General features: G+C 36.5%; 2 protein-coding genes across 2 annotated transcripts; one reads left to right on the top strand and one right to left on the bottom strand.

Moving 5' to 3' along the window:
• The first annotated feature begins 13,494 nt into the window (after nucleotides 1-13,494).
• LOC137235454 (uncharacterized) lies at nucleotides 13,495-15,184 on the top strand. The gene is made up of 4 exons (XM_067758459.1): nucleotides 13,495-13,647; nucleotides 13,705-13,939; nucleotides 14,008-14,928; nucleotides 14,995-15,184. The coding sequence occupies exons 1-3, from the start codon at nucleotides 13,624-13,626 to the stop codon at nucleotides 14,922-14,924; spliced, it is 1,176 nt and encodes a 391-aa protein (XP_067614560.1). The 5' UTR covers nucleotides 13,495-13,623; the 3' UTR covers nucleotides 14,925-14,928; nucleotides 14,995-15,184.
• A 4,149-nt stretch (nucleotides 15,185-19,333) lies between these two features.
• On the bottom strand, nucleotides 19,334-20,720 carry LOC137234981 (protein transport protein Sec24C-like). Its single transcript, XM_067758255.1, has 4 exons — nucleotides 20,511-20,720; nucleotides 20,221-20,294; nucleotides 19,853-20,160; nucleotides 19,334-19,799 (listed from the first exon to the last, which is right to left on the bottom strand). The coding sequence occupies exons 1-3, from the start codon at nucleotides 20,718-20,720 to the stop codon at nucleotides 19,890-19,892; spliced, it is 555 nt and encodes a 184-aa protein (XP_067614356.1). The 3' UTR covers nucleotides 19,334-19,799; nucleotides 19,853-19,889.
• Between the last annotated feature and the right edge of the window lie 1,016 nt (nucleotides 20,721-21,736).

Below are 21,736 nucleotides of genomic sequence, written 5' to 3' on the forward strand. Positions count from 1 at the left end.
TAGAGCTCTGTGTTTTTCGTTTTACGATATTTTACGATATTTTTCTATTTGTGTAATACAAATGTATTTTGTGCTAAACAAATATTAACAAATATAATCAAATATTAACAATTTGTGCAAAGCAGATTTAAATCAATTCCGTGCAATTCATTATATATAAACAATATAAATTAAAAAGCAGTGCAGGTGTATGTTGATTTGAGCTGTTGACAGTTGTCTGCTTCGCATATTATTTGCCTTGTCTACACGTTGTTTTTGTCTTCATAGCTGTTTTACACAAACAATATGCCCTGTTTCTGTGGACACAGAGTTGAACGCGCTCAAAGCATTGTGCAGTGTGAAAAATGTAAAAAAGTTTAACACCTGCAGTGTGTTGTTGGTACCTTAGCTGCCGATTTGGATCATTTTTAAAATTCGGATGAGATGTATATTTGTGGCGATTGTGCTGTTGATGACAATGCTATTGCTGTACAAAAACAACAGCAACAACATGTAAATGATAATTATCTAAATTTTATGTTATCGTCTATTCTTGCCGAAGTGAAAAGTTTGCGAGCACAGCAAGCAAGCGCGGTTGCCGGTATACACTCTCTGCAAGCGGGCAAAAACCGGTTATTAGGCGAATTAGAAATTTTACGTGCTGAGCTCAGTAATTTACATAAGCTCTATGATGAAGCGGTGGGTGGCGTTCTGCGGGGTAGTGCTGGCAAAAAAAAGAAACGAAACAAAGACAAAGGCACAATCATGGGTAACAATTCTGCCGACGCTAACATTGAAAAGAGTTCTGGTCCCGTTTTTGCTGCTAATGTCCAAAGCAATTTCAATGATGCTGTTAGCTCTGCCGAAGTGCCTTGCGCTACTAACACTGCTAATGCCGGCGCTAACATTTCTATGAACACTGCCTCTTCTCATGCTGTTAATAACCAAAATATTGTAAATGATAGCAACACTGCGCTTACTTTAAATGGTAATGACGCTGTATCGAATGACGATAACATTGTTGATGTTGCTGGAAATTTGGGTGATCCTAATTTAGATCCGGCTGTTCCTAGGTTGGTTACTGTCGTGCCGCCCCGACGGGCAATTTTCGTATCAAGATTGCATCCATCTCTGACGGAGTCTGATGTCGTTAATTATATCTTAGCTAAGATTAATAGTACAGGTTCTATTAACATTAGTGGAAATAAATTTGTTTTTAAGTATGTGAGGGATTTTTCTTCATTTAAAATATCAGTTCCAGATGTATATTTTGATATGGTTCTTGACAAATCTTTTTGGCCTATACATTCGGTGGTACATTTGTACACCACAAAGTCGAAGGTTGAGCCTCGCGCAAGTATAGTTTCAAAAAACTTGATTACCAGCCCTGCAAATACGATTCAAAAGTAACTATTCACTATCAGAATGTTCGTGGTTTACGTTCTAAATTAAATGCATTTTACCTTAACAGTTTTACTTTTACTGCGGAAGTGATTGCTTTCACAGAGACTTGGCTAAAACCTGATAACTTAAATTCAGAGTTATTTTCAAATGACTACGTTGTTTTTCGGTGTGATCGTCAATCGATAGCAGGCGGTGTCCTGATAGCTGTATTGTCCAGTATTTCTACTGAATTGTTGAGCTTGAGGACGCGCTTGACATTGCATTCATAGCTGTAAAGCTCTTTTTCCCGAATTTTTTCTTATATATTTCTTGTTCCTACATACCGCCTCGGTCAGATATGTACGTTTATGATTGCCATAAAGCAGTTATCCACAGCCTACATTCTCGTTTGCGGGATAACGATCGCCTAGTGGTTCTTGGGGACTTTAATTTATCATACGTTAGTTGGATTGGCAACGATGATTCAAACTTTTTGACTCCTGTTACTCAGCATGATTTCATTGGTTCGTTTATGGAATTGCCGCTAGTTCAGATTAATAACGTGGTGAACTCTAGAAATAAGTTGTTAGATTTAGTTTTTGGTGATAGTTCAATAGGTACTGGTCTCAGTCGAATCCCTGCCTTATCCCTGCCTGAAGATCCCTTGCACCCTACACTTGAGGTTACACTGGACAATTTACTGCCTACGATTAATTTCATGGAAGTGTTATGTCGTTCTCGTTCGAGATGTTTTAAAAAGGCTAACTTTGATTTGCTTAATCAACTCTTAGCTTCCCACGATTGGTCTGACCTTTATGCTTGTACTGATGTTGAGGCTGCCACGTCTATTTTTTATAGTTACCTAAGTGACTTTATTAATCGTGGCGTTCCGGTTCATTTTGTTAAGGCTAAGAGTAGTAAACCACCTTGGTTCTCGAGGCAACTTGCTAACCTGAACAATATTAAATTGAGGCTCTATAAGCGTTTTAAAAGATCTGGTTCTTCTGAAGATTTTTCTAAATATTTAGTTGCCCGTTCCAATTTCCAACGAATGAATCAAAACTGCTACAAGTCGTATTTAACAAGATGCAAAATTGAGTTTTTTAACAATCCTAAAAAATTTTACGGGTTTGTTAATTCAAAGCGCAGATCTTCGGGATTTCCATCATCTTTGTCTTTGGGTGGCGAGAATGCTAGCCTTGACCATGATATTGGCGACTTATTCGCAGACTTTTTCAAATCGACCTATTCGTCAACCTGTACCCAAACCGGTAGTTATCCGTTCGAGATAGTTAGTTCTAACTGTATTCTCAATCCAGTCATTGATAGTGCCACTGTACTTCAGAGTTTTTTAGCTCTGAAACCGATTTTTTCTCCAGGGCCCGATGGTATTCCTTGCTGTATGCTTAAGTTCTGTGCTGTGAACTTAACAGAACCGATCGTAAAATTGTTCAATTTATCTTTGCAATCGGCGTCATTTCCACCAATTTGGAAACAGTCATTTATCATACCTCTGCACAAGAAGGTTAATAGATCTAATATTGAGAATTATAGGGGAATTGCTGAGCTTTCAGCTATTCCTAAATCCTTTGAACAAGTAATTACCTGTCAGCTTCAACATTCGTGTACTTCCATATTATCACCCTTTCAGCATGGGTTTGTGAGATGTAGGTCAACCACCACAAACCTACTTGAGTTTACCTCTTTAGTTCGGGATGGTTTTTTGGCTTGCAAGCAAACTGATGTGATTTATACGGATTTTAGTAAAGCTTTTGATTCAGTGAATCACGAACTTCTGATTCTGAAGCTTGATTTACTGGGCTTTCCGAAGAGTCTGACTTCATGGCTCTCAAGCTATCTTTCTAATAGAACCCAAAAGGTGCTTTATAAAAATATTATTTCAAAATCAATTCATGTTACCTCTGGTGTACCTCAGGGCAGTCATTTAGGCCCATTGCTTTTTACTCTTTTTATAAATGATCTGCCACAGATTTTGAATCATTCACGAGCTCTAATGTATGCCGATGATGTAAAAATTTGCTATACATGCTTGCCTTCGGAGTTAACTCGCTCAAATCTACTTCAGGTTGATTTGGACTCATTTCAACGCTGGTGTACAATAAATGCATTAGTTCTAAACTGTTCCAAATGTAAGTTCATGACATTTCATCGCGTGAAGCCTGTCCTGTCGTCTTATGCACTTTATGGCACTCTTATGGAGCGTATATCTTCGATTAACGATTTAGGGGTTCTGTTTGACTCGAAACTGAGCTTCAACTCACATATTTCAGCTATTACTAATAAAGCAATGGGTACCCTTGGTTTTGTGAAACGATGGGTTAAGGAGTTCAAGGATCCGTAGCTGACCAAAGTCCTCTACACTTCGCTGGTCCGCCTAATACTTGAGTATTGCTCGTGTGTTTGGTGTCCATTATATATTACTCATATAAAGCGTATTGAGTCTGTGCAGAAACAATTTTTAATTTTTGCTCTACGGGCCTTTAACTGGGACTCAAATCTTCATCTTCCGTCTTATAGAAGTAGACTTCTTCTCATTAATTTGCCAACTCTGGAAAATCGTAGAATATTACTCGGGGTAATGTTCCTGCATAAGCTAATTCTAGGTGAGGTTGACTCCTCTGAGCTGCTAAGTCGATTGAGCTTTGCAGTTCTTGCTAGGACGTCCAGACACTACGTGCCCTTCCATTTACCCCTGTGTCGTAGAAATTTTGGCAAAAATGATCCTATACGTGTTTGGTGCTCGTACTATAACGACTTGTATAATTGCATTAGTATCGAATGTTCGTTTGTTGCCTTACGCAATGGTATACTTTTCAGTCTCAACTGATATCTTAAAGTTTATTTGTTTAATTTGTAATGATAGTTTAATTTTAGTTCTTGTTCAATGTTAACAAAATTGTAAATTTTTAATTTATTCCATTTTTAATTCTATACTTGTATATATTTTTACGCTATCTTTTTTTTATGTTACTTTCCTTTGTATTTTGTTAGTCGACCACTCTTGTTAGTTGACTTTAAATAATTAAATAAAAAAAAAAAAAAATAAATAATTACATAAGAAGTTTGTGATGTGTAGAAGAATATATGCAAAAGAAGGCAATCAAGAAAAACTTTACAACAACTAAGGCATGACGTAGCTGAATGCGTTTGTAACCATTTCAACTGTCGTAGGAGTGCGGGTTCGACTCCCACTCCCGGGAGAAAAGTCTTTGAAGAAATTTATAATGTATAATCGAGACAGCTGTCGCCTTGTCCGTCCTGATGTACACGTTGTTTAAATTTTTCCCAAATTACTAAACAAACCATAAAATAAAAAATTGCTTGAAATAAATGTTTTCATACATTTAAAGCAATGCGGGCAACCCCCGATTAACTCATACGAACAGACAACATTTGGTTAATTCGTTGTAATTCTATAAATAGAATAAAAACAGCAAGAATACCAAGTTTCTCTGAAACCGCCTTACAAACATGCATAACATCAACACATAATTACATACGAAGTATGTGATTTGTAGAAGAATATATGCAAAAGAAGGCAATGGGGAAAAACTTTACAACAACTAAGACATGACGTAGCTGAATGCGTTTGTAACCATTTCAACTATCGTAGGAGTGCGGGTTCGACTCCCACTCCCGGGAGAAAAGGTTTTGAAGAGATTTACAAAGTATAATCGAAACAGCTATCGCCTTGTCCGACCTGATGTCACGTTGTTTAAATTTTTCCCAAATTATTAAACAAATCATAAAATAAAAAAATTGCTTGAAATAAATGTTTTCATACATTTAAATCAATACGGGCAATCCCCGATTAACTCATACGAACATACAACATTTCGTTAATTCGTTGTTGTTCTATAAATAGAATAAAAACGGCAACAATACCAAGTTTCTCTGAAACCGCCTTACAAACATGCATAACTTCAACACATAATTACATACGAAGTATGTGATGTGTAGAAGAATATATGCAAAAGGCAATTGGGAAAAATGTTACAACAACTAAGGCATGACGTAGTTGAATGCGTTTGTAACCATTTCAACTATCGTAGGAGTGCGGGTTCGACTCCCACTCTCGGAAGAAAAGGCTTTGAAGAGATTTACAAGGTATAATCGAAACAGCTGTCGCCTTGTCCGTCCTGATGTCACGTTGTTAAAATTTTTCCCAAATTATTAAATAAATCATAAAATTAAAAATTACTTGAAATAAATGTTTTCATACATTTAAAGCAATACGAGCAATCCCCGATTAACTCACAAGAACCGACAACATTTGGTTAATTCGTTGTAGTTCTACAAATAAAACAAAAACAGCAACAATACCAAGTTTCTTTGAAACCGTCTTACAAACATGCACAACTTCAACACATAATTATATACGAAGTATGTGATGTGTGGAAGAATATATGCAAAAGAAAGCAATTGGGAAAAACTTTACAACAACTAAGGCATGACGTAGCTGAATGCGTTTTTAACCATTTCAACTATCGTAGGAGTGCGGGTTCGACTCCCACTCCCGGGAGAAAAGGCTTTGAAGAAATCTACAAGGTATAATCGAAACAGCTGTCGCCTTGTACGTCCTGATATCACGTTGTTTAATTTTTTCCCAAATTATTAAACAAATCATAAAATAAAAAAATTGTTTGAAATAAATGTTTTCATACATTTAAAGCAATACGAGCAATCCCTGATTAACTCATACGAACAGACAACATTTGGTTAATTCGTTGTAGTCCTATAAATAGAAAAAAACAGCAACAATATCAAGTTTCTTTGAAACCGCCTTACAAACATGCATAGCTTCAACACATAATTACATTCGAAGTATGTGATGTGTAGAAGAATATATGCAAAAGAAGGCAATTGGGAAAACTTTACAACAACTAAGGCATGACGTAGCTGAATGCGTTTTTAACCATTTCAACTATCGTAGGAGTGCGGGTTCGACTCCCACTCCCTGGAGAAAAGGTTTGAAGAGAGTTAAAAAGTATAATCGAAACAGCTGTCGCCTTGTCCGTCCTGATGTCACGTTGTTTAAATTTTTCCCAAATTATTAAATAAATCATAAAATTAAAAATTGCTTGAAACAAATGTGTTCATACATTTAAAGCAATACGCGCAATGCCCGATTAACTCATACGAACAGACAAAATTTGGATAATTCGTTGTAGTTCTATAAATAGAACAAAAACAGCAACAATACCAAGTTTCTCTGAAACCGCCTTACAAACATGCATAACTTCAAATAATTACATACCAAGAATGTGATGTGTAGAAAAATATATGCAAAAGAAGGCTATTGGGAAAAATTTTACAACAAATAAGGCATGACGTAGCTGAATGCGTTTGTAACCATTTCAACTGTCGCAGGAATGCGGGTTCGACTCCCACTCCCGGGAGAAAAGGTTTTGAAGATATTTACAAGGTATAATCGAAACAGCTGTCGCCTTGTCCGTCCTGATGTCACGTTGTTTAAATTTTTCTCAAATTATTAAATAAATCATAAAATTAAAAATTGCTTGAAATAAATGTTTTCATACATTTAAAGCAATACGGGTAATCCCCCAATTAACTCATAGGAACAGACAACATTTGGTTAGTTCGTTGTGGTTCTATAAATAGAACAAAAACAGCAACAATACCAAGTTTCTCTGAAACCGCCTTTCAAACATGCATAACTTCAACACATAATTACATACGAAGTATGTGATGTGTAGAAGAATATATGCAAAAGAAGGTAATTGGGAAAAACTTTACAACAACTAAGGCATGACGTAGCTGAATGCGTTTGTAACCATTTCAACTATCGTAGGAGTCCGGGTTCGACTCCCACTCCCGGGAGAAAAGGCTTTGAAGAGATTTACAAGGTATAATCGAAACAGCTGTCGCCTTGTCCGTCCTGATGTCACGTTGTTTAAATTTTCCCAAATTATTAAACAAATCATAAATAAAAAATTGCTTGAAATAAATGTTTTCATATATTTAAAGCAATGCGGGCAATCCCCGATTAACTCATACGAACAGACAACATTTGGTTAATTCGTTGTAGTTCTATAAATAGAATAAAAACAGCAACAATACCAAGTTTCTCTGACACCGCCTTACAAACACGCATAACTTCAACACATAATTACATACGAAGTATGTGATGTGTAGAAGAATATATGCAAAAGGCAATTGGGGAAAAATGTTACAGCAACTAAGGCATGACATAGCTGAATGCGTTTGTAACCATTTCAACTATCGTAGGAGTGCGGGTTCGACTCCCACTCCCGGGAGAATAGGCTTTGAAGAGAGTTACAAAGTATAATCGAAACAGCTGTCGCCTTGTCCGTCCTGATGTCACGTTGTTTAAATTTTTCCCAAATTATTAAATAAATCATAAAATTAAAAATTGCTTGAAACAAATGTTTTCATACATTTAAAGCAATACGCGCAATGCCCGATTAACTCATACGAACAGACAACATTTGGATAATTCGTTGTAGTTCGATAAATAGAACAAAAACAGCAACAACACCAAGTTTCTCTGAAACCGCCTTACAAACATGCATAACTTCAAATAATTACATACCAAGAATGTGATGTGTAGAAGAATATATGCAAAAGAAGGCTATTGGGAAAAATTTTACAACAAATAAGGCATGACGTAGCTGAATGCGTTTGTAACCATTTCAACTGTCGTAGGAATGCGTGTTCGACTCCCACTCCCGGGAGAAAAGGTTTTGAAGAGATTTACAAGGTATAATCGAAACAGCTGTCGCCTTGTCCGTCCTGATGTCACGTTGTTTAAATTTTTCTCAAATTATTAAATAAATCATAAAATTAAAAATTGCTTGAAATAAATGTTTTCATATAAATAAAGCAATACGGGCAATGCCCGATTAACTCATACGAACAGACAACATTTGGATAATTCGTTGTAGTTCTATAAATAGAACAAAAACAGCAACAATACCAAGTTTCTCTGAAACCGCCATACAAACATGCATACCTTCAACACATAATTACATACGAAGAATGTGATGTGTATAAGAATATATGCAAAAGAATGCAATTTGGAAAACCTTTACAACAGCTAAGGCATGACGTAGCTGAATGCGTTTGTAACCATTTCAACTGTCGTAGGAGTGCGGGTTCGACTCCCACTCCCGGGAGAATAGGCTTTGAAGAGAGTTACAAAGTATAATCGAAACAGCTGTCGCCTTGTCCGTCCTGATGTCACGTTGTTTAAATTTTTCCCAAATTGTTAAACAAATCATAAAATTAAAAATTGCTTGAAATACATGTTTTCATACATTTAAAGCAGTACGGGCAATGCCCGATTTACTCATACGAACAGACAACATTTGGATAATTCGTTCTAGTTCTATAAATAGAACAAAAACAGCAACAATACCAAATTTCTCTGAAACCTCCTTACAAACATGCATAACTTCAACACATAATTACATACGTAGTATGTGAAGTGTAGAAGAATATATGCAAAAGAAGGTAATCGAGAAAACCTTACAACAACTAAGTAATGACGTATCTGAATGCGTTTGTAACCATTTCAACGGTCGTAGGAGTGCGGGTTCGACTCTCACTCCCGGGAGAAAACGCTTTGAAGAAATTTACAAGGTATAATCGAAACAGCTGTCGCCTTGTCCGTCCTGATGTCACGTTGTTTAAATTTTTCCCAAATTGCTAAAGCAACATTCGTACTGACCGGACGTGTTTTTTAATCGCTCTGCAACGATTTTGTATTGCTATATGTACTGTGACATAATTAATTGCATTTGTTGCTATATGTACTGTGACATAGTTAATCGCTTTTGTTGCTTGTTTTACTCTAATGCCTTGTATTTGTGGTCGTAGAGTTGAGCGCACTCCACCTACGGTTCAATGTGCTAAGTGTTCGGTACTTTTTCATTTTCCCTGTGTGGGTGTTTTGGAGACTGACTTAGACTTTTTAAGAGAGTCTAATAGTGGTTTTTACTGTAAAGCTTGTGCGTGTGAGCGTCGCGGGTCTATTCGATCGCCGCCCGCCTCTCTTAAATCATCATCTAACAAAGCGTCATCGTGTATTGTAAATGACCTGCCCTTGCTGCCTGCTGGTTCACTCAATGAAGATATGCAAAACAAAGACAATCACGATAATTTGTACAATATAGAAAAAACATTGAAGTCGTTAGTGTGTGATATTGATGTGCTAAAAGGCAATGAAGAGAAGATTTTACGCCTGCTTAAAACATCAACAGACGAAGGTAATCGTTTATGTCGACAAGTCAGCGACCTGCAAGTTAAGTTAAGCTCTATGCAGACTGCGCTCTGTAACTTGCCGCTGGCTACCTGTCGCTCTCGCTCTTACTCTGAGTCATGCATTACTGCTGTTTCCAATGTTCGTTCGAATGTGGGTATAATTGGTGCTGATCATTCTAATGGTACTTCCTCCTCGTCACACACGACAAGTGAAAAAGTAGTTATTCTTTCTGCTTTGCCTTCTTCTTCTAAACATACAGCAGTTGCTAATACGTGTGCTATGGCTACCAATGTTGATGCTTGTTCTACTGTTAAAAATAGTGCTATCAACGTTGAAAACAACAAAAATAATTCTTCAGTACCAATAGCTATTAACAATGCTACCACCACAACTGTGTCTCAAACGTATGAGAATAACTCTGTTAATAATTATGCTGATAGTGGTAGATCGTTTGCTTCGGTTCTTAAATCACAGGCTAATAACTCTAATGTTACCTGTATGGATGGCGCTTGTAATAAAAACAATGTTAATACCAAACAAACATACAAACGTCGTAAGCAGCCTAGCACTGTCGGTTCGATTACAACTTCTGCACCTACATCTATTTCTACGCCTGCATCTTTATCCCCTTCTGCGCTGAAAGATAGCACTGAAGTTTTCAAGCGTCGTATGCCAAATTTCGTTGGCTCTAATGCTAATAATGAGTTGGGAGTCGTTGGAATGATTTGGCTTCATCTATCGTCATTTCAGCCGACAGTTTCTTCTAATGATACTATTAGCTGCCTGGTAAGCCATCTGAAGGCTGATCGATCTAATTATTCATGCAAAGGGCTCATTAAGAAAGATACACCTGTTGATTCAATAACCAAAGTCAACTTTAAGCTTGGCGTTACTAATGCTGTTTATGAGAAAATTTTATCGCCAGACTTGTGGCCTGCTGGTGTGAATGTTTACCCTTTCCGTTTTTTTCCTCAAGTGGAAAAGCAACTCCAGTTCACCTAGCTTCCAGCAGTAATGAGAACATAATTAACAAACAGCTTAAAGTGTATTTCCACAATGCTTCTGGTATCAGGACTAAATCGCACATTTTGAGAGCATTTAGTTGCCAATTGGAGTACGATATTTTTGTCATTGTTGAATCCTGGCTGACTTCGGATTTCTTCGACGCTGAGTTCTTCGATCCCAAGCTATTCGTCGTTTTTCGTAAGGACAGGGATTGTACTAAAACTGAGTGTTCAAGAGGGGGTGGCGTACTAATCGCTGTCCAACGCAAGTATAATGCCTCCCTTATTATGTTAGATAATTCTGATACCATCCTTGACCAGATCTGCGTCAATGTCCGTGGTTCTCCACAGTATGGATCTCTATATCTGGTTGCATCATACATACCGCCGAACAGCTTGGAAGAAATTTACAAAGCTCATGTTAACAATATATCGTCCCTAGTTTTAAATAAATTAGGAGATAATCACTTATGTGTTTTAGGGGATTTTAACCTTTGTGATATTTCTTTGTCTCATAGTTACTCTGCGTTAGGCCTATTACCTAATAATATTACTAAGCCTTTGGAGTCATACGTTATATCTTAAGTCTAAATTTACATCAAATCAATAGTTTCAAAAACAGGCTCGATAGAATATTAGATCTAATTTTTATTAGTAATGACATAAATTCTCATCTTTCTGAGTGCCATGCGCCATTCGCTCCGACGGATATGCACCATTCTGCTCTAATTCTTAAACTCGAATTTTATGAGTTTGGAGCTCGCTCTTTAATTGATGATTTTTCATTTAACTTTTCGAAGTGTGATTTTTCTTGACTCGATCAGGATCTAGCTGAAATAGACTGGGCCAATTTGCTTTCCATCTCTGATGTTGGTCATTGCTTTGAAATTTTTAAGTTGACTCTCTTTGATCTGCGTACGAGGCATGTACTAGTTGCGAAAAGGAAACCATATAGGTTGCCATGGTACACAACAAGGTTAAAAAAGTTGAAGAATTTAAGAAACAAGTTCTTCAAAAAGTTTAAAAGAACCAAAAACCCGTTATTTCTTACCAAATATAAACATTAGGATAAACATTGAAGGATTTCAACTGTCTAGAGACGTTTCTTTACAGAAACTACATTACAAGCTTTGAGACGAATATAAAGTCTAACCCTAAAGCATTCTGGAATTACGTTAAGTCGAAGAAATCTCGCTCCTCGGTGCCTGCCACCGTCTTCTACAATGACAGACCTGCTAACACTCCCCACAATGTGGCTAACGCGTTTGCTGAATTTTTTAGTTCTAATTTTGCTAATAATGATGCTAGTCCCTCGTCTGACTTCTCGTCTGAAATTTATTCGTCCCTAAATTTTGGTTCAATGTCAATTTCATCTGAAGATATCTTCAGTGGTATCTCGAAACTGAGCAACTCTACTAAAGCTGACATTGGTAGTCGCTCGGCTGCCTTGCTAAAAGGATGCACTTCCCTAGTCGTCCCGTTAGAGATCGTGTTCAATTTGTCACTTAGCTTTGGTGAGTTTATTGATGCTTGGAAATTCGCCTCGATAACTCCTATTTATAAATCTGGCAGTAAGACTGATGTCTGCAATTACAGGCCAATTTCAAAGCTTTCCACCGTTTCTAAGCTATTTGAGTGCGTTGTCAAGGAAAATATTTATTTTTCAGTGAAGCACTTGATCTGTCCGAGACAGCATGGGTTTGTTTCTGGACGCTCTACCGTTTCCAATCTTGTGGAGTTCAGTGAATATTGTATCTCTGCCTTTTCATCTGGTCTTCAGGTCGACTGTATTTACACAGACTTTTCCAAAGCTTTTGATAAGGTATCGCATGATGTTCTAATTCACAAACTGTACTGCCTTGGCTTTCATTCAACATTTTTGCTGTGGCTAAAATCATATCTAAGTAATAGATGGTGTACCGTCTCTATTGATCGGGTATCATCAGATCCCTTTTTGGCGACATCGGGCGTCCCGCAGGGTAGTATTTTGGGACCATTACTTTTTATCTTATTCATCAATAAAATTAGCTCATGCTTCTCTTACGCTAGATTTCTGTTGTACGCCGATGATCTCAAAGTTTACTCTGTTGTAAATTCCGCAAACGATATGATTAATCTTCAAGCTGATATTGATAAACTTTACTCCTGGTGCATTAGATCTCATCTTTCATTAAATATAAATAAATGCTTCCACGTAACGTACTCAAAATCTCGTTCAAATCTCAACAGTTCGTTTAGTATCGCTAACAGTACGTTGCAGACTGTTGAAAAAATCAAAGATCTTGGGGTTGTATTTGATACAAAATTTATGTTCGTGAACCATATTGATTGCATCGTTGCCAATGCCTATGCTATGCTAGGCTTCATTTGGCGTAATAGTTCGGAGTTTTCTGACCCGTATACTTTAAAAGTACTCTACTCCTCATTCATACGTTCTCATCTTGAGTATGCTACCATCATTTGGAGACCTTTCCAACAATTCTCAATCAACAGGCTTAAGCGAGTTCACTGCTTTACGGTCGTTAAGGTTTACATACCCTCTTCCTCCAGGAGATCTATTCTCTCCTTGACTTTCTTGTTTGGCATTATCCACGGAGATGTAGACTGCGCTGACCTTCTTTTGGAAATTAATTTTAATGTTCCAAGGAGGGACCTTCGTAATGTTTGCCCGTTTTATGGTATCAATAGCCGCGTTCTATTCTAAGCGAGTGCGAAAAGAACGCCAAACTCGGTTAAAATTTCCCTGCATGTATTTAACAACACTGGTAACATTTCAGCTGTCAAAATCATCTGTTGTTTATTATTGACGTTTTCTTTGTTTAAGCACGAAAATTAAAACATTTTTGTAAATTATAATATTTGTTGTGTTTTGAACACCTATCTTGGCGCCTTTTTTATATTTTCGTTGCAAAACTCGTGAAATTTGCAATACAACGTTTTCGAAAACTTACTGGCATTAAATAAGCAAAATACTAATAAAAGAAAAGCAAAATGAGTGCTCCGGAAAACTATTTGGTAAATTACTAATTAATTAAAGAAATTAGAAAGAAATAAGGTGTAGTAATCTTTCAGATTGAATTTCTTCTCTTGGATGACCAGAGTGAATTGCGTGCCCGTAGGCAGGAAGAAGTTGTCGACGAAATCTTGGATGCTGTTTTCGCAAGTTCCAGCTCCTCTGAGGACTCTGACACCGAAAACGAAGATCATGTAAAGTGCGAAAATTTCGAAGCGACTCTTGATGCGATGAATCAGAAAGATTTTAAGATGCACATGAGACTGAAACGTGAAACTGTGGAATACCTTATTAGTAATATCCAATAGATTATTCATATAAGTTTGTAAATACTAAATCACTTAAATTATTTTTCCTTTTAGTGAGATATTCCAATTATGCCCCTGATCCATCTAGCGGTGGAAGGCCACCAGTTACGGCCAAAAAGTCTGTATATATGTATATTTGGTACGTGAGCAACACAGTGACCTTCAGACAACTAGGTAATTTGTTTGGGGTGGCTCAGTCGGCAGCGTGGTCAGTAGTGCAGCGAGTTGCTACTTTTTTGGTGTCCATAGCCGATGAACACATAAAGTGGCCACAAGGGGCTTATTTGCATGAAAATGCAGAACAATTTCGTGAAAAGAAACGTATTCCGGGTGTAATTGGGGCAATCGATTGCACACACATTGCCATTAAGGGACCAAAGAATTGTAAGGAAATGTACTTTAATAGGAAGAAAGCATACAGCATAGTGGTTCAAGCCGTAGTCGATTGTAACAAAAAATTTATTGATATTACCTGTGGTGAACCAGGATCGCTTCACGATTATAGGGTACTAAGACGATCCAAACTCTTTGAAGACGCAGAAAGTCATTATGAGGAAATGTTTCCCAACTCGCATTTCATCATAGGAGATTCCGCGTATCCTTCGAACAAGTGGATAGTATCACCGTTCAAAGACTATGGAAATTTAAATGATGCGCAAAGAAAGTTCAACGAAATACTTTCATCTACACGAATGGTAGTTGAAAACGCATTTGGTTTGTTGAAAGGCAGATTTCGGAGGCTTTTAATGTTTACAGAGCAAACTGACTTTAAGATGATAACTAACATAGTAGTCAGCGTATGCGTTTTGCATAACATTTGCATTTCTTTTGACGACTTGTATGACATGAACGAACAAAGTACAGACACCCTATTCGCTACTGAGGATGAAAGGGATGAATCCGGTATTGATGAAGCACTTGACAGGAGGCAAAACCTTTTCAACTATTTGATACAGAATCACATCATTTAATGTCGTAAGTGATTAGCATGAAAAAAATTAATATATACATTTTACTATCATATATATTTTAAAATTTAAGATCAAATCAATGTCAACTATGGCTAAAGGCACCAAACGCTTTTGTCAAATACAAATTGGTTATTTATTGAAAAAACTTTGCAGCACAAGCGACGATACCGATGATGATGGTGACGCTGGTACTACCATTAAGAAAGCCCCTATACGTGGCATGGATGTTGACTCCAGTGATTGTATGGTACTATTATTTTATAAAATATTATTATTTTTTTTTAATAATATAACAATTTGTCAACCCTTGTTAAACTAATGAGTTATAAATCAAAAATGATAAGCAGAAAATAAAATTAAATAACATTATATAAACTGTAATAAATGCAGTCCCATATAATTATTTAAATAAGAGATTAGAATTAGTTAGCAACTACGTAAGTATATGTGGATTAGAGGTTTACGCCGATCCTTTTATCGGCGGCGGCAGCGGCGGCGTACTCCGGTATTTTTACTTTAAAAAGCTTGATCTTTCTATTTAAACAAATATTTAGGAAAGGTTTTGTTTGTATTTATTTAAGGAAATCAACGGTTTGACCATTTCGGAAGAGATACATAAAATGGTCACACTTTTGTCTGTATATTCGGCGTAGTTTGTGGCTCCTTGGCGGTCACACACAAAGGCGACTTACGGTTGCTATTAGTGGTCTTTTAATACTCATGCTTCTAGTGGCACATGTAGCCTCCAGATTTTTCGGCTGTTTTTAGGAGCTACAATTCCCGATGTGCGAACAGTAGCAATCCCGACCACCAGTCGCTACCACACCTGACCCTCACACCATATGACAGCACGGAGGCTATAGGACTGCGACTTCCAACTCATACCTTCGTCGACGTCACTGTCCTAGAAGCTCTTGGTGTAGCTCCGAAGACTTTCCAACGGATGCTTCTGTCGAGCTATACTTCCGAGCTACACCAGAGAAGCACCTTGAAACGTTAGGGAGTGACTATTCGGACAAGGATGCCGCCCTCGAAATCATAAGCAGTCTAAGTGGATGTCATTGCGACATGGGTATCGTATAATCCTCGGCGCATCTACATAATTAAAATTTTACAAGGACCCTGGATCAAATTTTTAAAATGTAGACCAAAGTTTGCAGACGTTTGTGTTCACAACATTGATTTCAATAGTCTTCGTTAAATCAAAACGATATTTTAGAATGAAAGTTGAAAGATGTGAAATGTTGCTTTCCGGCCTTATGTTATAAGAGCCCATTATGGATGACCGCGTAGCTTCAGTTTTCGTACTAGTTCGACTGTCCACCACGGCGGCGGCGTATATCTCTAATGTGGATATAATATTTGAACCGTTTATTGAAATTGGCACAAGTACATTTTTGAAATCATTGAACTTATTGCAATTTTGGTAAGCTACAGTTATTTCCATTCAAGCAAGCATTCTTAAAACCGTATTCGAAAAAATTTAACTAAATCATTGGCAAAAATATGAAATGTCTTTTTTAGTTTTTTTGTTAATAATAATACTGACATATGAGTCCAGTTGATAATAAAATAATCTTAAAATTGAACATGATTATAATCCAGACTGAACTCTACATAGAGTAACCTAACTCTACCGGTTGTTTATAATCAATCTAAATAATTCGATACATAGAAAAGTGTACTTGTGACACTGCAAAGAAACGGTTCATCTGTATAGTTATGCACTATTATTAAAAATAGTAAATGCTAAATAGAATGTGTTTTTAAACAAAAAAAAGCTAAAACTTTAAGGCAACTTTTCAATCGTTTTATTCACTTTCTTTCATAACAACATAACATAACAGCATAAACATTTCATACATTTAGTAATTTTTTAAATTAATTCGTTCATCAATTTCATAAAATATAAGGCAATTTACGGATCCTACCTTTTTTAAATTTTTTTTTAAAAACCACCAATTTCATAAAAAACAACCGTTTAAACATATCATACTTCTAGTAGAAATTAAAATTAATTTGTACTTCAATTTCCTAACATATAAAGCAATTTAAAATGAAAGGCAGTGTTTTATGCACACGTTTTTAAGATGAATAAACATCAAACATTTTGATAATGAACTTACACCTGCGAACAGAAAAATAGCAGTCTCAATTCTTAATACATTTCGTCAGTTAAATACTTTTTTTATTTCCGATACTACACGAAAAAACTTCCATGATTTTTTTTAACTGAAGCTATGAAAAACAGTATCGAAAACGTTTTCGAAAAACGCAAAAATTTACCGAAATTTTGAACTTCTTATTTATGGTTCTATGCTTTTTTGGAGTATACAATTTTGTAGCAAAATCAATTTTAGTATAACAAAATTCTCGTTGATTTTTGAAGTTTTTTGAAGGGTGTTTGAGATTTTCTTCTATACAAATTGTGAAACAGTTTTTTTATGAAAGAAAATTTTAAAGACTTTTCGGTAAAAAAAATACTCAAAAATCAATGCAATATAAAAATAAAACTTGTACTTTGTTATACTAAAATTGACAAAATTGTATACTCAAAAAAATTTTAAGAACACCAAATAAAAAGTTCAAATTTAGGTAAAATATTTGATATTTTGATTCTTTTTGAAGTGTAACATTTGTAAACAGTTGGGTTTCTCTGCTGTCACCATCACCACTAGAGAGCTATTGAAGAGACGCTCCGAGTCACGCTGTGGCCACCTTGTCACACTTACTGACGGAGATAATGCGAAGCCATCTTTACCATCTAATAAGTAAATTGCACTGTAGAGGAAGAAACATTTTATAAAATTTAATAAAATCAAAAAATGATAATTGTTTTAAAATGGGATAAATTATTGTATGTTAAAGTATAGCGAAGTTTGAATAGGTCTCATTCTTCATTCTTAGAAACATGTACGAAGGTACCTCGTAAGATATTAAAAATCCTCAACGCTTTTTTGCAATAACTTAAAAAAAAACTCATATTCAAATTTCTGTTTAACTTCTTCATATCAATAGCTACCTTTACCACCAGGAGGAGTCACTATTGCTTCTACGCCTATGCTATTGTTTCCTATATCGATGAGCTTTGTAATAAAATAAACAGCCCTGGAATATAAGGAATATGCTCTAGAAGTCTTCTTAAGCATTGCCGGGGCTTTCAACAGTGTTTCTAAATGGGCGATTATGGGTGGTCTTAATTACGTTGAAGTAAATCCAGCCATACCCAGATGGATCGACTGCATGTTAAACTGCAGTAAGATTACATCGCAATGGGGATTGTACGCGGCCACGAAATTAGAGGACAGGGGCACTCAGGGAAGGGTGCTATCACCTCTGCTGTGGACTCTGGTCATTAACCAACTGCTCACGGGATTCTACGAGGGACCAGCAAAACTTACGGTTTACGCAGATGACGTTGCATATGGTCTTGTTTACAAAGAGGTACAAAGTCCCTAAGTTAGGAGGGGCGACCCTAAGGGAGAAACCGTGCACAAAATATCTAGGAATCATCCTAGACAGTAAGCTGTCATGGAAGCTCAACGTGGAGGAGAGGGTGAGGAAGGTTTCAACGGCACTTTATGCATGTAAAAGAATGCAAAAGAACCGGCATATACAATCAGAAGGCACTCAAAGACAATGCCTCAAAATTAACAACCAAAAGCAATAATTATCATTTCACTGACACAAATTTAATAGTTTTTTCTTCGAGAGTTGGAACAATCTTTTCATTATATTACTTAACAATTTAAAGGCTTCATTCTGTATTGCGAACGATAGCTCAGACAAACGATTCGCCTCCAAACGATTTCGTCTAGCAATGGTATTCTCTATCATTTTTGTTCGGTCTTTACGTTTCTAACTAACAGGAAGGCAAAAGTAATTGTCAAGTGATAAGTTGCCATTGTTTAACATAGTGCAAATACACTAGCAATTCGTCTCTGATCCGCAACGAAAGTTCGTTTCGTAATAGAGAATGAGGCCCTAAGATTAGACATTTTTTCAATTTGTATTTTGACTTACCAGCAACAACAGAATCATGTTTAATTGTACACCGCACAATCAATATAGCATCATGTAACGAAGCTCAGTTTCTTCCAAAAATTGTTCGGCACCGCCACGTAAAATCAATGTATATGTTCTAGCATTAACGCAAACCTTAAATAATTATAAACTATGAAAATAAAATCAATGTCAAACCCAAAATCAAACCTTGGAAAATGTTGAAGCGTTCACCACCAACTTGACGTTCTTCAAAGTAATCACAGTGACCCAAAACCCTTGAATTAATATCATTAGCTGTAGTCATAACAGCACCACCACACGCTTTCATTGTACGTTCCAAATCTTTTTCTGGTACACGAACAACACAGAACACATCACAACCTGAAAAATACTGTGTACCAACATCACCAATTGGTAGTTTAGATAACACAACAATGGCGCCTTACTTAGCTAGTTTATTGTACAGAATACGCCATTCAGCATTCTTGAACATTATCAATACGTACTTCAGATTTATCACGCTCAGCCTTGAATTCCTATTCTATATTTAATAATGCGATTTAAATTTTTTGTATGACATTGGGTCCAACTAAGAAAAGTACAGCGTCCACAACTATTTTAGAAAAGAAATCTTTTTGTTGATGAATAAGTTTGGAGGACATTGCTGTGGCAGCGCATTTTTGCAATAAAGCACGTTGTTGTTCCTTTAATTGGCGCTTCGACATTTACAGCCATGTCATATTTTGGTCATGCATAATTGTAATGCTTTACGTATAGCTTTAATGCATGCACGCCTTCCTCCACATATGGCTTAACTTGTTTTAAGATTTCACCTGCTTCAAGTACTATTGAAGTGGTGCCATCGCCGACCTGATAAGAGAAACATTTTTATTCTACACATTCTAATATAACAAAAAACTTACCTCAGCATCTTGAGATTTGGCGATGTCGACTAGAGTTTTAGGGCTGGATATCCAATAGTTTCATAATGTTTGCACCATCATTTGAAATTGTGGCCTTACCACTGCAATCAACAATATGCTTGTCCATACTGCGTGGACCCAATGTAGTGCGTACAGCGTCCACAATTGATTGCGAGGCATTGATGTTGGACATGAGTGGCTCATATTCACCCTCAACCGTTCGTGCCATTGGTGAGATGGTAAGTGTAAAGGGCAAAGCTGTTGTTTTTAATAAATCAGCTGTTGCAAGTATGCAATACAAAGAGGACCTGCAAACGAGAAAGATCAATGTAATTGCCAAACAAAACATTAATTTCGAATATTAATACCTAACGTAACGTGGCGAGGAGTTACCCTGATCTTCTACCACATATTTTGTGGTCACCAGTGGTGGTAATAAACCCTGTTGATAAGTAATAAAAGCACAACCAGCGCCATTTTGATTTTCAAAGATAACCTTATCGGATTTGGCATCTGATCGGGATCTAAATGGCGTTGGGCTTCATCATACTGTTGCGGCTGTTGATATATACCAGTACCAGGTGCAGGTGCTGCTAAAGAAAATAATAGAAAAACAATCATCAGCAATATTTGAAATATATTAATTGTATTAGCATACCTTATAACCAGGACGTCTGGGTATTGGGGGTTGACCCGGCATGGGTGGCTGCCTGGGCATTGGCGCCTGTCCAGGTTGTGTTGGTGGCATGATTTGACCCATGTAACCACCTGGTGCAGCTGGTTGTTGTAGAGGATGACCTGGCTGCTGAGGTTGTGGAGGATAACCAGGTGGACCAGGTTGTGGTGGATAGCACGGCTGTTGCGGCATTATGCAGCATAAAATATATATGCAATGAAATGTAATAACAAAAGATTTATTTTCTTTTGTTTTGTTTTGCGCTTTTTGAGTGAAGTTGGCTGCGATAGTTCTATATGTCAAAAAATTTCCTTGGTGTATTTTAAACTTCATTCACAATAGAGCAATATTTTCTATTTTCAACACTACCTCTCAACTCGGTTATTGATTAGCCGACTTCGCGAGGACTGGATAAAATAACCGAGTTAGTGTTGTTGCTTTGAATGTAATTCGATGAATAAGCGAGTGTTCTTTTCGTGCTCGCTTAGAATAGAAGGCGCCTAATATTAGAACCAATTATGGAAGGAATGCGCCAATTGCACGTGCCCTGAACGAATTCAATAAGATTTCATCTTCTATTGAGCTTGATTTTTCTATGTGTAGGGACGCTTTTATAAATATTTTAAAATCAGCTATTTAATTGTTTTTAATTTGTTTGTTATAAGAACTTATTATTTATTGTAAACTATATATTTACATGTATATTTTGTTATCTTTGTGTTAATATTTTTTGTATGTACCGTTATTGGCAGTCTGTAAGACCTGTATTTTCATAGACTGAATAGATAAATAAATAAATAAATAAATAAATAATTAAATAAATCATAAATTTAAAAATTGCTTGAAATAAATGTTTTCATATATTTAAAGCAATATGGGCAATCCCCGATTAACTCATACGAACAGACAACATTTGGTTAATTCGTTGTAGTTCTATAAATAGAACAAAAACAGCAACAATACCAAGTTTCTATGAAACCGCCTTACAAACATGCATACCTTCAACACATAATTACATACGAAGTATGTGACGTGTAGAAGAATATATGCAAAAGAAGGCAATTGGGAAAAACTTTACAACAATTAAGGCATGACGTAGCTGAATGCGTTTGTAACCATTTCAACTGTCGCAGGAGTGCGGGTTCGACTCCTACTCCCGGGAGAAAAGGCTTTGAAGAGATTTACAAGGTATAATCGAAACAGCTGTC

The sequence above is a fragment of the Eurosta solidaginis genome, chromosome X, assembly GCF_040869045.1.
Source record: "Eurosta solidaginis isolate ZX-2024a chromosome X, ASM4086904v1, whole genome shotgun sequence".
Lineage (NCBI taxonomy): Eukaryota > Metazoa > Arthropoda > Insecta > Diptera > Tephritidae > Eurosta > Eurosta solidaginis.